Here is a 16,418-nt window from a genome sequence, read left to right as displayed (position 1 = left end):
AATGCAATTTGTTCGTGGTGGGGCATTTTCTTAGCTCCAGAAGTCAATCAGAACAGAAGAATTTGCTGTTTTCTTTTCTGTCATAACTGTGGGTCACAACCTCTCCAGGTCTTTACTAAGGTTGGAGATGAGCATCTGCTGAGGCGAGCTCTGGACTATAAGAGCTCGGTCGACACTGCACTGAAAAGGCATGAGGGCCTGCACATCTGCTACAGGAGTCGCCAACGCAGAGTGGTGAGTTTTCAAAGCTTCACTCATCTGGTGGGCACACTCAGGATCAAACAAATCCACCACAAGTCAGATGCGTATCAAATTTTAATTTGCTGGATAAATCACCATTTACATTACATTTAGCTTCTTCAAATCAGTATACAAGAGTAGGTGAAAAAGCTCCAACAGCTGGTTTTTAAATGGTGAACTGGACATTTATTTTCCAAAACAAAACCTACATCACATTTTTATTCAATTTAAGATGTAATTCGGATAAAAATGGTTTTGGTCAGATAAGATAAGATGATCCTTTATTAGTCCCACAAGTGGGAAATGTACATTTTGTACATGCAATATAAAAAGTTCAATATACAAATAAATAGTCTGGGGGAACAGTATTAAAAATATCAGTATATACAGTATTGTATTCAAAATAATAGCATTGCAATGTGACTAATCCAGGTTTTAAGGCAGCATGATCTCTTCAATTATTTTGACATATGCAAACTGATCCATGATCCCTGGTATGCGATAAATAGGCCATAGTAGGAGAAACATTCCCATATCATGATATCTTGCACCACTATGCTTCACTGTGTACTGTGGCTTGAATTCAGAGTTTGGGGGTCATCTCACAAATTGTCTGTGGCCCTTGGACTCAAAAAGAACAATTTTACTTTCATCAGTCCACAAAATGTTCCTCCATTTCTCTTTAGGCCACTTGTGTTCTTTGGCTAATTATAACTTCTTCTGCACATGCCTTTTTTTAACAGAGGGACTTTGCGGGGGATTCTTGAAAATAGATTTGCTTCACATAGATGTCTAATGGTCACAGTACTTACAGGTAACTCCAGACTGTCTTTGATCCTGGAGCTGATCAGTGGCTTAGCCTTTGCCATTCTGGTCATTTTAGCTGAACAACCTATCATTTTTTACACCTCTTTATAGGTTTTCCCCTCTCCAATCAACTTTTTAATCAAAGTACGCCGTTCTTCAGAACAATGTCTTGAACGACATATTTTCGTCAGGCTTTCAAATGCATGTTCAACAAGTGCTGGCTTCATCCTTAAATAGGGGTCACCTGATTCACACCTGTTTTTTCACAAAATTGATGACCTCACTGATTGAATGCCGCACTGCTATTTTTTAAACATACCCCTTTCAAATAATTGTCCAATTGCACAGCCTTAAGAGTGTGCATATTATGAATGCTGGGTCTTGTTTGTTGTCTGAGAGTCTACTGCACCTATTGGTAACTTGTTTGCCATGTAGCAATAAAAAATACTAAAAACCTTGATTACTCTGGTTAGTCACATCGCACTGCTATTATTTTGAACAATACTGTACATAAAATATATTTGTGAATGTACAATTGAATATAAGTAAGTGTACATATGTACAGAGTGGAAAGATATGCACATAAGAAAAACTGAAATGGTGTATTGGATGCGTGTGCTTGTTAGTCTTTATATTTATATGTGGCCAGCTGTTGTAGGGTCTGACAGCAGTTGACAGAAAAGACCTTCTGATTCTCTCCATCCCACATCGTGGGTGCTGCAGCCCACCACTGAAGCAGCTGCTCATTGCAGTCAGGGTCTCCTGAAAAGGGTGGGAGATGTTGCCACCATTAGCCACCATTCTCCAGTCACTCACCACCTCCACTGGGTCCAGAGGGCATCCTACAACAGAGCTGGCCCTCCGGATCTGCTTGTTCAGTCTCTTCCTGTACCCAGCAGAGATGCTACCTCCCTAGCAGACCACACTATAAAAGATGGCTGAGACCACCACAGAGTCATAAAATGTCTTTGAGAGTGGGCCCTTCACTCTAAAAACCTGAGCCTCCGCAGCAGGTACAGCCTACTCTGTCCTTTTCTCTAGATGGTATCAGAGATGTCAGTCCAGTTCAGTTTTTCAGTCCATGAAAACCAAGGACTGCAAGGTACCTGTAGCTCTTCACTGCCTCAATGTTCATTCCCTGGATGTTTAGTGGTTGCAGTGGAGGATGTTTGTGCCTGCAGAAATCTACCACCAGCTCCTTGGTCTCCTAGTTCTGCTGACACCAGTCCACAAACTCCTGTACTCCACAAACTTTCTGTACGCCTTGTCATCCCCATTCTTGATGAGGCTGACTATTGAAGAGTCATCAGTGAACTTCTGTAGGAAGCGGTTGCTGGAGGTGTGAGTGAAGTCTGCAATGAAGATGGTGAAGAGGAATGGTGCAAGAACCGTTTCCTGTGGGGCTCCTGTACTGCAGACCACCCTGTTTGACACACGGCCCTGAGTTCTCACATACTGTGGTGGGTTGGTCAGGTAGTCTAGGATAAAAGTGAAACTAATTAGTCACAGTTATTTATAAATAATCACAATGAAGTCTTGCAATGTTCCATCTTTAAAACTAGTGTGGAGAAAAAGGTGCAGACAGAGAGTGTCAGGGAGAGAATCTGGATGTTCCAAAAATGCTGTTAACTATGTGACATGGTACTGTGTAGCTGTGATTTTCCCCTCTCTGTGCACCAAACAGAAAGATCCATCCAGGTGCAGATGCAGGTACTTTATGGTTACACTTGAGTGCCTTGACATCAGTATTTTTCTATTTGAAAATTTGCATCGTATGTCAGTACACAAACAGGAAAGGTAAAAGGTAGGTGTTTTAAATGGCATCCATTGATTTTAAAGGGTTAAATAAATGTTAAATAGGTGTTTATAACCCAGAACACACACAGGGTCTCTCACCCCACCCCGCCCCACCCCACTCAGATGTTTTGAGTCTGTGATCTTGTCAGTGATTGCAGAAAAAGATAAATGTCCTTCAGTTCCTGGTGTCCTACCTGTCACGTCTCTTATTCCCCACCCCACACTTAGAGAATCGTGGTCTTAAGGGAGGGTGGTCACTAACCATGGCCCCATGATGTCTTTTGTGAAGCTCATGTTTGTTGTCAAGAAGTATTCAGAGTGTGTAGTAGTACACAGTAGAGGAATTGTGATGCTACAGTTGGTGTCTTACATACTGGTGGTTTAAATTGTCCAGGTTTATTCCCCTTTTCCACCTTTTGTCTTAAACAAAATCATTCACAAATTGGCTAGGTGGCTAGTTGGGTTCTACTTTATTAATTAGAGATAATTAACAGGCACTCTTATGTAATTCTGCAGTGAAATTGTGGGTGGGATTGTTTTGCAGAGCTGTGTTTTATGGTTATGCATCTGCTTGTTTTTGCCAATTTTGGCCACATGAGAGGGCAGTTTTACCATGAGATACTCAGGCTGGTATTTCAGATACAAGTCACTGGTTAAATGTCTTTGGTTAAATGATGATTTTGGCAAAAGGGTTTAATTCATTAAATAAACACAGCTTTTAAAATATTAAATATAGACAGTGATTGGCTCTCTAATGACACAATAGCTGGTCATGGCTTGTCATAACACCGCTGAGGATCAGAAGCTGTGTGCTGGTGGAGCTGCACCAGCAGTGGATGGGAAATGGAGAGATACATTACACTGACACCTGAAATCCATTAAAAACACAGGGCAAAGGAGGGGAGCTTGCCAGAGCAAGATTGAGAAAATTGCAGCCAAAGTGACATTGACAAAGCGCCTTCCTGTGCCACATAACACTTTATCTGTGTCACAGGCCATTTTCAATGCAAAAAATGCCAGCATGCATTGATAAAGCAGCGAGTCAAAGTCCTTCATCATAATTAGTTTTTTCTTTTTGCCCTTAAAAGCATTCCATTACTTGATTTGCTTTTATCGAGTCCATGACAAGTGAAAAATTGCTTTTTCATTCCAGAAATAGTTTTTTTCTGTGCTTAATCTTTCTTTAGGAACTTAATGCATTGGGAGTCTTTAATATTTGCTTTTACTTCCGTGAATGGCTTATGTGGAGGAATAATACAGTTGTAAAGGGTAATAAATTGGGCGCTTGAAGACTGTAATGTTAGTTTGTCTGTTGATGAGAGAAAGATTACAAAACCTTATTACCAGCATAATTACACCCCAGCATCAAAATTTTAGTCATGCATTACAAAATTTCCCATTGTTCTAAATACTCTCCTGGTCTCAAAGATTAATGGACTTTTCACAGTGCAGCAGCCCACCAGCAGTGTTGTGCCAGTTCATACAAATGAAAATGAATTACATCGTGTTCATTTTTTCCACCATATATAATATATTGGCTAAAGCAAATGTACTGGATTCTACTTAAAATTCTATTGGCACATTTAGAAAACCTCTTTAGAAACAATCTTAAATATGCTGAATAAGACAAAAAAAAAAAAAAAATCATGTTACTGTTATCAGTGTGCTGCAGCTCATTGACATGTCTCAGGCATGGATCCTGTGGGTTCAAGGGTCTGTATCCATGTGCCCCTCTATTCATTTACTGGTCATGGATGACACAGGGTGTGTAAGATGGGAGATGGTGACAGGACTGTGTAAAGACGGACCTGTGCAAAGACAGGGATATTTTTTAGAGCTGATAGGCATCTTATCGGTGGTGTGGGATGCTGCTGTAATTGATGTGCCTGAGTGTTTTTCTTCCAGGGAATAGCAGATAGAGTCAGGATTCCATAAAGATGCCTGGTGTTAGATCAAGCAGCTTTCATCCTTGCCAAGCTGCACTTACACACTTGTGTAACACATGTTAAAAGCATCAGAAGATTTTTATTCACTGTGAACGAACCTCAGTGAATGAACCTTGTGTTCATTACAGTAAAAATCAGGAGGAGCATTTTCACTAACAGGATCTTAACACATCTTACTACATTGTGTATAGGTGTAATTCATCTGAATGAATATTCAAATACAGTTGCTTACAGAAATTTAGGTGAGCTCCAGAATTTTTTTTTTTAAGTCAACCTTTTAAGTTTTGTAACTAATATTTATAAATGAACTGGATGTCTTTGAAATGGATGTCTTGTTTAAAATTATACATAAACATAAATTGAAAATGTAATTATTAAAACAGTACTGATATTTAGAGATATTAAGATTAAAAACACATTTTTTTGTTTTGATATATGCTCCACGAAGGCATGCACACTAGGTTAATTTGGAATTCTGAAATTGCTTGTTGGTGTAAATGGTGTGTGTGTGTTTGCGCTAGAGTTGTGAACCTTCACGGTTCTGATTTGATTTGATTATGATTATCAATGCCTTGATTATTGATTCATCCCATACATTTTCTACATTACTTCACATGATGTTTTCAAGTACAAGAGTTAAGGTCTCGTTCACTCTTGTGGATGGTTTGATTTTCTACAATGAGCAGAAAAACTGACGCCGTTCAGCCCACACTCACCTGATTCCAACAGAAAAATGCCTGGTTCAGACATTTGTGGCTTCAGGTGAGCGCGGACTGAAGGCTTCTGCTCAGCGTGCCATGCTTGCTGCAGGGCTCAATGCAAAAAACCCTTAACTCTAGCCTGCTTTGACTCTATTGGTTATTCTGGCACTACCTATTATGCCGCCACAAGAATATCACCAAGCAACTTCATTATGATACAATTGATTATGTTCTGCATCGATACAGAATTGTCCACTTCTGCATCACGATGCATTAATTATAGGATTGATTTCAACACCCCTGGTGTGTGTACACTACACTGGGCCCTGGGTGAGTCTCCAACAAGTACATCTGACTTGATCCCCCTTACATTGGTTTGTAGAGTGCAGATGCTGCCCCAATCCGCCTGTCGATCTCCTGCTCCCTTCCATCACTCGTGAACAAGACCCCGATACTTAAACTCCTCCACTTGAAGCAGGACCTCTCTCCCGACCCGGAGTTGGCAAGCCACCCTTTTATGGTCGAGAACCATGTACTCAGATTTGGAAGTGCTGATCCTCAACCCACTTCACACACAGCTGTGAACTTACCCAGCAATAGCTGAAGGTCAGAGCCTGATGAAGCTAGGAGGACCACATCATCTGGAAAAAGCAGAGACAAGATTCTCCTGCCACTATGGCTGCGCCTAGAAATTCTGTCCATAACTCCCATTCCCCCTCCATCACCCTAGCACGAGTAAAGAGCTGGTCCACAGTTCCACGGCCTGAACAAAAATCCACATTGCTCCTCCTCAATCTGAGATTCAACTATCGACTACTCTCCAGTACCTTGGAGTAGACCTTTCCAGGGAGTGTAGGAGTGTAATCCCCCTATAGTTGGAACACACCATCTGGTCCCCTTTCTTAAAAACAGGGACCACCACCTCAGTCTGCAACTCCATCGGAACTGCCCCCAATTTCCACGCAATGTTGCAGAGATGTGTCACGACAGCCCATACAACATCCATAACCATGAGATACCCAGGACAGATCTCATCCACCCCCGGTGCTCCGCTGCTGTGTAGCAGTTTGACTACCTCAGCAACTTCTACCCCTAAGATTGGACAGTCCATACCCAGGCATCCCAGCTCTGATTCCTCCTTGGAATGCGCATTGGTGGGATTTGAGGAGCTCCTCAAAGTATTTCTTCTACCACCCGACTATAGCCCCAGTCGACGTCAGCAGCTCCCCATCCCCACTATAAACAGTGTGAGCGAGTTGCTGCCTTCCTCTTCTGGTTTACCAGAACCTCTTTGGAGCCGATCGGTAGTCTTTCTCCATGGCCTCACGAACTCCTCCCATGCCCAAGATTTTGCTTCGGTGACTGCCACTGCTGCACTCCACTTGGCCATCCGGTACCTGTCTGCTGCTTCTAGAGCCATGGCCTATAGGCCTCCTTCTTCAGCCTGACTGCTTCCGTACCCTCTGGTGTCCACCAGTGGGTATGGGGGTTACCGCCACAACTGGCACCGGCCACCTTGCGACTACAGCTAGCAACAGCCGCCTCAATAATTGCAGAGCGGAACAAGGTCCATTCGGACTCAATGTCACCCACTGCTCTCTAAACTTGGGAATTGAAAACCATCTTGACAAGTTCTTCTGCCAGGCGTTCCCAGCAGACCCTCACTATACGTTTGTGTCTGCCAGGTCTACCTGGCATCTTCACCTGCCACCTGATCCAATTCCCCACTAGGTGGTGATCAGTTAAAAGCTCCGCTCCTATCTTCACCCGAGTGTCCTAAACATATGGTGGCAGGATAGATATGACTACAAAGTCAATCATCGACCTGCGACCTAGGCTGCCCTGGTACCAATTGTACCAAGGTGTTCGTTATGGCCAAACTGCGACTTGCACAGAAGTCCAGTAACAGAGTTCAGATCTGATGGGACGTTCCTCCCAATCACGCAGGGAAGCTACCCTCTCGTCCCCCGGAGTAAACCCCAACAAACAGGCAGAGCGTCTTGGGGCTAACAAAAAGCCAACCCCAGCCTTCCGCCTCTCACCCGGAGCAACTCAAAGGAGTGTGTCCAACCTTTTTCAAGGACTTGGGTTCCAGAGCACCAGGTGCTCGCTCATGGGCCCCAACCCCATGCCTTGCTCCAGGGTGGGATCCCGGTATCCCTCCGGGCCAGGTCCACTTTTTTTTTTTTTTTGTACAGCATTAGAATCTGACCAGCAGTTAAGAAAATTTCATATTACTTGCTTAGGGGAAAAAAACAAACCTGAATGTCACGTATGTCATGTATTTAGCTGGAAGGACAAATGTAATTTGTTGGCAACAATATTTTTTTCAATTTTATGTTAAATGTCATTGTTTGAGTCTTACATTTAAATGGTTGCAATATATTTGTGAAAATAAAGAAATACGTGTAAGAAAATGATTTAAAGGGTTCAAAAATATATTTTTTTAAATTCAGCAGTCACTGGGAAAAAGCAAAAATCCAGTTTAAAAGGGAAGGTATGGACAATTTGAGCCCATATTTTAGCAAGGCCTGTGTCAGCAAACACACACACAGTCAGCAGTTAGAGCACACACACCACCATAAGACTTACAGCCTTGCCCCATGCACCTGGCAGCTTAGATTTTATCGGCTCAGAATTATAGGGAATTAAAAATAAAGTAATGTTCCTGGCACAGAAATTTCCAGTTTGATCTTAATCTATTTTTTTGTGGGGGGCTTTTTCTTCTTTGTTTTAATCTATCAAGCCAAAAAATAACATTGCTATTTTCTTAGTAGAGTTCTTATTTAAATCAATTTCAGCTGCTTTCTGCAGTGCCGTGCAAGAGAATAATGCTGAAAGTTCAAGCTGGATTGGGCACTTTGTCTCAGAAACAGAGTTGATTTTGTTTGTATCAGTGAACTGAACGCAATAATTTATGGTTTAATGAGGATTTAAATAAACACCATTCTTATAACATCTATTTCCTCAGTTCCTTTTATATTTTTTTTTAAAATGCTCAATCACTCACACACTCACTTTCCATAACCGCTTAGTCCCATCATGGCTGCCCATGATAAGTGTACTGTGAGAGAGGCGAGTGTTCAGTGTGTATGAATACCCATACTTGGTATAATGTTTCTTCATTGTTGAGAAACCAGCTTTTTAAGTAATTAATGACAGATTAATTCTAATGAACTATTATTCATTGTAATTCATAATTAAACATGTGGTATATAATTGAGTGGGGTTTTCTCCTCATTCAACCTGAATATACAGAACAGCTTTCCCTTGTGTCCTTCTTTTGGAAAATGACCCCCATATTTCAAAAAATGGCATTCTGCTATGCATTGTAGCTCTCTGGAGCAGTTAAGCACCCTTAGGGAAAATGAAAAGATATAAATTCACTTTAGCACTGATGGGGCTGAGCCATGGAGAGAGAGCTGTGGTTCCAAAGAAATCCTTGGTTTCCGCGTCACCTTTCATAAATTCCAGCCCAGATTTCTAAAGCACTGCCTTTGGATTGGGAGCAAGGGACTTCTAATAATTTTGGTCTTCTGGAGCTCATTGATATTCCAGGTAGATTGATGGTGGTCATTTGTGCTTGAGGAAGTTAAGCAGCCCTGTCATCTCTGTGCACCGTAATAGTGAGGTTTCACAGGTCAGTGGCGGTGACAGTTTTCTCTTTTGATTAGTGCTGGAGTGATAACAGAACCTACAGGCATGGTGATAGATGAGACGTCTCCAGTCAGAGGGCTAGAGAGAGAGAGAGAGAGAGAGAGAGAGAGAGCAAGACAGACATCCACCTTAAAAGGAGACAGACAGACAGATAAAGGGCCCTGGATGTAAAGTGGTCAAATCCTCACCACATGTTTTTAAATACCTTTTTGTGATTGAGAACTTTGTACCCTCATCAACTCTTCCTCATGTTCTTCTGTTGAATAGTGAAATTAAAAATATATACTACACAGTCAACATTAGTAACAGCTTTATTGTCTGCTGTGGAGAATATGCTGGAATGGGGTTATCTTAAGTGGCAAATATTTCCAGTGGGTCTTTGGTTAGTGTGTAATAGAGATAGAGGTGGGGCACTATTTTATTTGTCTTTGTCTGCAGTGTTTAATTAACATTTGTTTTAGGCCTTAATTTGTACCTAGATGATTGTGAATAAATCCAGTGGCCTCCGCCGAAAACACATCGCAGGCAGGTAACAACAGTGCGTAATGCACTCCCAATTAAATGAGCTGCTGCTCACCCGACCTCCGTGCTGGAGAAGGAGAGAAATTGGATGTGATCAACTGGAAATTCTATTAAGGCTCTGAATTAAAATGTTAAGATGTGCTAATGTCAGCTGGGTGCCGTAAATCTGGAACCAGGCCCATCTGAGTGTTAATAAGACAGGGAGGTGCTACTGATGAAGTCATAATTCTATCTACAAATACACTAGGAAGTGAGTGGGCAGGGCCAGCATGACAATCAATGACAGTCTGAATGGCTGACAGGATAATGACCTACTGAGTACCATTTTCCCAGAAGGCCTAATTGGCGTCAAAGGGATTAAAAATGTGGAAGATGGCCCTTTTTCCAGCCTGAACTTTGTACCACATCAACTTAGAATTTCAACGAAGTTTTCTAATAACAGTTAACTCCATGCTGATGGATTTAAACAGTTTTTCTCAATGCACATCTAGTGCTATGGGGTATTGAAATTCATCTTATAATCGCTGCATTATGATGCAGATGTCGACGATTCTGCATCAATGCAGTGCAGAACATAATCAATCATATCATAATGATGTTGCTTGGTGATTTTCTGGCGCCATAAAAATTCACCTTAAAAAGCAGTGCTGATAGTGACAGTGGCTGCCTGATTTGAGTATAGTGCCACTCCAGGTAGGTGTTTCGATCTTGCTGCCTTGTTCGCACACCGTTCGCACAACCTTGACCTAAGAACAATTCTATGAAAAATATAAAATATATTTTTAAATTATTTACAGTGAATGGTTTGCCCTCTAGCACAGATAAAGTGATAAAGATAAAACAAAAGCCAAATGAGCTATGAATGATTGGTTTGAATGGAAAAAGTTTAACATGCAGAAAAAATATTAATTATATGCACTTCTTTTGTATGTGGTGAGCAGAGGGAATGTTTGTGTGTAGCCACCTTTATCTTCCTGGACATCTATCAAAATAATCTGTTTAAAGATATAAAATTACTCCGCATTATGAAATTACTCTGTTTTAGGAGTTTAAATATTCTTAGATAATGTGTGTGTGTGTGTGTGTGTGTGTGTGTGTGTGTGTGTGTGTGTGTGTGTGTGTGTGTGTGTGTGTGTGTGTGAGAGGTATCCAGAGTTTGGAAAGTAAAATAAATATATTATGGGCCATGTCTTTTTATTGTAGTCTCTATGAGGTCCCTGTCTTGCTAAATGTCAAACTGCTATATTCAGAACTGCCTGTTTGCCTCCCATCCATGAATTTGGTCTGTGACTGTCAACAACCTTAAAAATGTGCTTACAGTTGTGTAGTCTGAAGTAGGCATGAGTTACCTTGATCTCCTGTTAACAAATGGTAACTCCATCAGGAGGTGCTTTCTGTGACACACAATATCATATAAGCTTGAGTTAGGTCTTAATGCAGTCCAAAAATGATATATTGTTTTACTCCATTTTATTTTGACTTTTGAGTGTTCTTCCCAACAGGTCAGAGCAGATGATACCGACGATGAGGACTTTGAGGAGGTACCTGAGAAAGAAGGCTATGAACCCCACATTCCAGCCCATCTGCGTGCTGAATATGGTCAGTTATTCCTCCTCACCAAATACATCTCCAAGCAGTCATGTGCACTGTCATCACCTGTTGTTCCCTGATCTGGAGGGAAATTAAAAAAAGGTCTTGGAGAGTGCTCTGTTTGTGTGTGGGATGTGTTTTAAGCTGCAGATTAAAGCCCAAGTGCAGATTTCCCTCTTTCATCTGAGTCACCAGAGCACTGACTTGAGCCTAAAGGTCAATCTGGAGTGAGATGAAAGTGGACAATCCGAAGGACAATTTAGTGTGAGTGCTTGGGAGGTTCTTGTTGTTGATCTGCAGTCAGGACTGTGACTAACCAATCATCCAGCAGTTAATAGGCCCATTTTCTCATATGACAAGATTCAACGGGGCTATAGCACTGATTTTTGTGTAGTTTTGGTGGCATGGTTTTAATATTCAAGTTCATTTTTTGTTTTAAATGGCCCATGTTTTGGTCACTCACCCAGTTTGACACTTAATATGTTAAAGGATGCTATGGTGACAGAAAACAACAGCCATAGAAGTATACAGATTTTGATACACTATTTTCATAGTTTAACTGTCCAACGCTGTTCAGCCATTCCAGTCAGCACTGGTTTGTATTTCCACCTTTGTTTATTATCACATAACTCTGTCAGAGGATCTTAAATCAATTCACCTTCTCCTTTATTCCTTGTCTGGGTCCATGAACTGGACAAAAACCAGGTTATTTCTGAAAGCCCCCTTATGCTCCTTCTTCCTTTTTTTATTTATTTTTCTCTCTTTTCTCAGTTCTTTTCATCTCTCTCTTTCTTTACGACTGATCTTTTATCTCTCCCTTTATCCCAGTATTCTTGTCAGGACGTTATCTCTTTTTGAAATTTACATTTTAATTACAAGCCCTGCTGAACTCAGGAAAATCAATACAGCCACCATTGGCAGAGTGTCTTGGTAGCTACTGCAAGGCCCTCTCCATTTCCTGATATTGATTTATCTCTTTAACACCTGCAACTTTATTGCTTCAGACAAATAGCTACCATTTTGGTCAATTTGAAGAGAAAAAGAAGGGATTTGGTAGTATTTCACTGCTGACCCAAGACAGCCTACACTCTGATGAAGTAAGCCCAAGAGATGGAGTGGGCTTGGGGATTAGTCTGGCGCATTGGAGATGGAAGTGAGAAGAGAAAATCACACCATACGTTTTCCCAGTTCACCCATACAGCAATGGCAGGCAGTGACTTTATTTGTTCTGCAGAACCAATTGTAAGCTGTGGGTCCTTTCTTCCTCAAACTCAATATGATTCCAGAGACAGACTTTTATCTCAGCCCAGTGGCCAGACCTGTGGCTCAGAGTAAATATAATCATCCCAATGTCACAACACAGCTGTACTGAATTTCCAGAGAGGTCTCATCTGCCGGCTTTATTTAGAAGGTCTGCTGGTCAGGAGTCTCCCATGGTGACCCTTAGAGAACAGGATTCTGATCCTCTGATCCAAGCTTGGACCTCTGTACAGGCCTTATGTCCTGGTTCCCTGCAGCCCACCCAAGAAGAGAGGATCACAGCCTGAATCTGAAAATGGGCTTTTCCATTTGTGTGGAGTTTAAAACAATGGGTGTAATTATGGTGTAAAATTAACTTTTTAGTGTATCGGCAGCTGAACTAAAAAAAATTACCTGCCAAAATATTTTTTTACCAGCTATATATGATTCCATAAAACTATTGAATATTTAACTTTAGATGCTGTTGTTGGTAGGCTTAGTTTCAGAATGACATGAAATAATATATTGCTACATAAAGTTATTATTTAATGCAATTTAATAAATTAAGTAATATTCTATCAAACTACTGATTTGAACTGCATTCCATCTGCAGCTCGGCGCAGAATTAAATTTAATTCAAGGTCAGTAAATTGGTTAAAGTATAGCCCTAAGTGAGAGAAGTCCAGCACACATACTGATGTTTTATTTTAAATCATAAATATATCATAAGCTGGGTTTTGCAAAGTTGTATTCGTTTTTGGAAAATAAGCCATGGTCAAGAGCCTTCTAATGGTCAATAAAATATTTGAAAAATGGAGGTGGATGTTTCAGCCACCTCCCTGACCTTATTTAATTGATCAAACTTTATGTGCATGTGGTCTGTGTCGGCTACTATTTTTATAACCTGGATAACACTCAATTCCATTTTACCTCTAAAGGCCCATTTCTAAAGGGGTTTACTAGAATGATTCATGGCCCTGTTTGTGATTTAATTAATCCCACAGTGGTACTTTTGTGGTATTTTTCAAAGTCTATATTTATTCAAAAGTGCAGCTAGTTCTGATTAAATTGTGTCATACGTTCTGGATAAATCCCACTGTACTTCTAGTACTGTTAGTTCTGCTGTGTTTAAAGATTGCACTGATTCCGATGATCCTGTATGAATGTGGCTGTGCTATAGGTCTGGAACCACTGCCTTCCACATCTTTCTCTGTGGCCTTTCAAATGCATCCTCAACCTGATGAGAAACCTTCCATCAGCCGGGCAGCTAACGCTCCGGCCACCATATCCGCTTCTCATAGGAGAAGGATTAGAGAAGAAGAGCAAGACCCCACATGTGCTGCAGCTACCCTGAAGGTCCTCAAGAAGTCTCTGCAGCAGTCTGCTAGCAGCAGGTTAGACTCTCAGAAGTGGCATGCTCACCTGAGCCTCTGCTGCTACACTGCTGTATTTTTTTGTGATCTGCACTGTTTTGTGTTGGTTGTAGCTCAGCATGTGCTGGGCTGGAACAAGGGCAAGGTACAACAGGAACAGCAGAACAACAGGCTGAAGATACAGGAGGACAGAAGGCCATTGCCCCTGTTGTACCATTTGGTCTGGACCTGTTCTACTGGGGAGAGGAGCAGCCAAGTTCTGGCAAAATCATCAAGTACAGTAGATTTCTGTACACACATATGCATTCAGATCTGTGACAGTTTGATACTGATAACAATATTGAGGAGTTAGAACAATAGAACAGCTTTGTTATAAATAATTGAATATTTGTTTAAATAATTGAATATAATTAATGAAGTAGTTATTTGTTTTATTTTATTTTTCAACAAATAATCTTTGAATCAGTGCCATGATCATTGCTGACCAAGGCTATCTGGTAAAAGAATTATTGTAACCCAGTTTTTGTTTTTGATAAGAAATGTGTCAGAACACACAGTGCATCAGTTTGCTGTGTATGGAACTGTGTAGCCAATCTTGACCTGTGTCCAACCCCTTAAAGTGCTGACAATATCAGAACAACAAAGCCATGGAGGAAGGTGTTTTAGTCTGATAGTCATATTTTCTTTTATACAACGAGGATGGCTAGGTTACTCACCCAGGGAAGACATTTACAGACACCTTTATCCCGATCGAATTACAATCAGTAGTTACAGGGACATTCCCCCTGCAGCAATTTAGAGTTAAGTTACTTGCTCAGGGACACAATGGTAGTAAGTGGGATTTGAACCCCACTAGGCCACTACCTACCACCACCTGACATGATATCATGATGCATTCTGGGTAGAGGGCAATGCAAGGTGCAGGCAGTATGTGGCCTTGGGCAATGTTCTGCTGGTACAGTTTAGGTCATGCATTCATTCGATGGTACTTTTACATGTACCTCCTAACTAACAGTTGTTGCTGATCAAGTAGACCTTTTCTCATATGCCTGTTGTGTCAGCTTTGCTCAGTCTTTTTATTCTCTTGCAAATTCCCCACTTGTTGGGGAATAAATAATCTTTACTCCTTCTTGGAAAGAGTAGTCCCTGTTGGCAGGACAGTGTACCCTGCTCCCCAAATGATTCAAGAATATCTCATAGAAACTAGTCAACTATTCATGAACACATCTACACTGGGGTGTAGAAAATGACTACAGGTGCTCTCAACTGGATTATTTGGCAGTATTCAACAATTGCCTTACATTAGAACAGTGCTCAAGGCTCCTAGTGAACATGCTAAAGAAAATCAGTGGATGTCAGTGATGCCATGTGATCAGCTTGCACCGGGATGCTCTACTGGAGAGATTTAGCATCCACACAGTTTTAGTAAAGCTGCATAAGTGTTTTTTTATTATTTAATATTCTCTGTTAATTTAATTAGTAATTCATTATGTTAATTGGCTAAATACCTCTGCACAATTCTGTAAATGTTTGTTCCAGGTCTGCCTCTCAGCACCAGTTCTGGGTGCCCCATGAGATGGAGGAAGAGGTGGAAAATGAGGAGCTCTCAGCCCAAGGAAAGTCACGCTATATCACCTTTGCTGGCAGCTTCCAGCCAGTGCAGCACACATGCCGTGCACCCATGCCCAGTGGTACTCTGTGTCAGCGCCAGGACCGGGTGAAGGTGAGTACCACAGAAGGGCAAAATTAATTTGGAGAATAAATGGACAAGATTAGTGAGTGTGCATCTGAGTCTCTTTGAGCAGGTTCTGTGTTTAAGCTGCATTACATATGTGGTGAGTTTGGGATCTGTGCTTTTTCTATCATAAGCAAAGACTCCCAATAGTGATAATGATGTGAATGTTTGTTTGTGCTCATCAGTGTCCATTCCATGGGTTGATCATCCCGCGGGATGAATGTGGCAATCCCACCAACCCCGAGGATGCAGCTCATATGATGGAGGAGAAAAGAAAGAAACGAGAGCAGCAGCCTGGTGAGTCCTGTTACCCCAACCACCTAAAACATTGTGAAAACCTATCGTAAAAAACATCGTAAATAACTATAAATACTGTGACAGTGGTGTCCTAGCAGGTAAGGAAGCGCTACTGAAGTACCCTTGATCAACGTACTGTCCCCACACACTGCTCCCCGGGCGGCATTCATGGCTGCCCACTGTCGGTAACGGTAATGGTTCAATTTAGAGGACACATTTTGTTGTGTCACCGTGTGCTGTGCTGCAGGGTTTTATAGTAATGAGGATCTAGATTTCACATTTACACTGTGATCTGGTCTGCTTGAGCTCACCACATGTACACTTGGTGTATATGTCTACCTAGGGGTAACACACTTGCTTATGAACCAGAAGACCCAGGTTCAAATCCCACTTACTACCATTGTGTCCCTGAGCAAGACACTTAACCCTAAGTTGCTCCAGGGGGGACTGTCCCTATAACTACTGATTGTAAGTCGTATTCTTGAGGAAGAGCATTCATGACCATATGACATGT

The 16,418-nt window shown here is 41.4% G+C and overlaps 1 protein-coding gene across 9 annotated transcripts in view; it reads left to right on the top strand.

The window, feature by feature from the left end:
- Positions 1–16,418, top strand: part of uvssa (UV-stimulated scaffold protein A) — a 90,319-nt gene that overhangs the window by 4,009 nt on the left and 69,892 nt on the right. For 8 of the 9 annotated variants that reach the window (XR_003751815.1, XR_003751816.1, XR_003751818.1 and 5 more), the window contains exons 6-11: positions 109–234; positions 11,173–11,269; positions 13,680–13,893; positions 13,986–14,147; positions 15,412–15,595; positions 15,793–15,904. Coding sequence is in view for 3 of the 9 variants with exons in the window: in XM_029002042.1 (XP_028857875.1) it covers positions 109–234; positions 11,173–11,269; positions 13,680–13,893; positions 13,986–14,147; positions 15,412–15,595; positions 15,793–15,904 (895 nt within the window). In the remaining 6 variants the exon portion in view is untranslated. Of the gene's footprint in view, positions 1–108; positions 235–11,172; positions 11,270–13,679; positions 13,894–13,985; positions 14,148–15,411; positions 15,708–15,792; positions 15,905–16,418 lie in introns of all 9 variants that reach the window. The other variant, XR_003751820.1, reaches the window with a different exon arrangement.

Source organism: Denticeps clupeoides, chromosome 14 (assembly GCF_900700375.1).
Source record: "Denticeps clupeoides chromosome 14, fDenClu1.1, whole genome shotgun sequence".
Lineage (NCBI taxonomy): Eukaryota > Metazoa > Chordata > Actinopteri > Clupeiformes > Denticipitidae > Denticeps > Denticeps clupeoides.
Note: the sequence above shows the minus strand (reverse complement) of the source record. Positions and strands in the feature narration are given on the sequence as shown.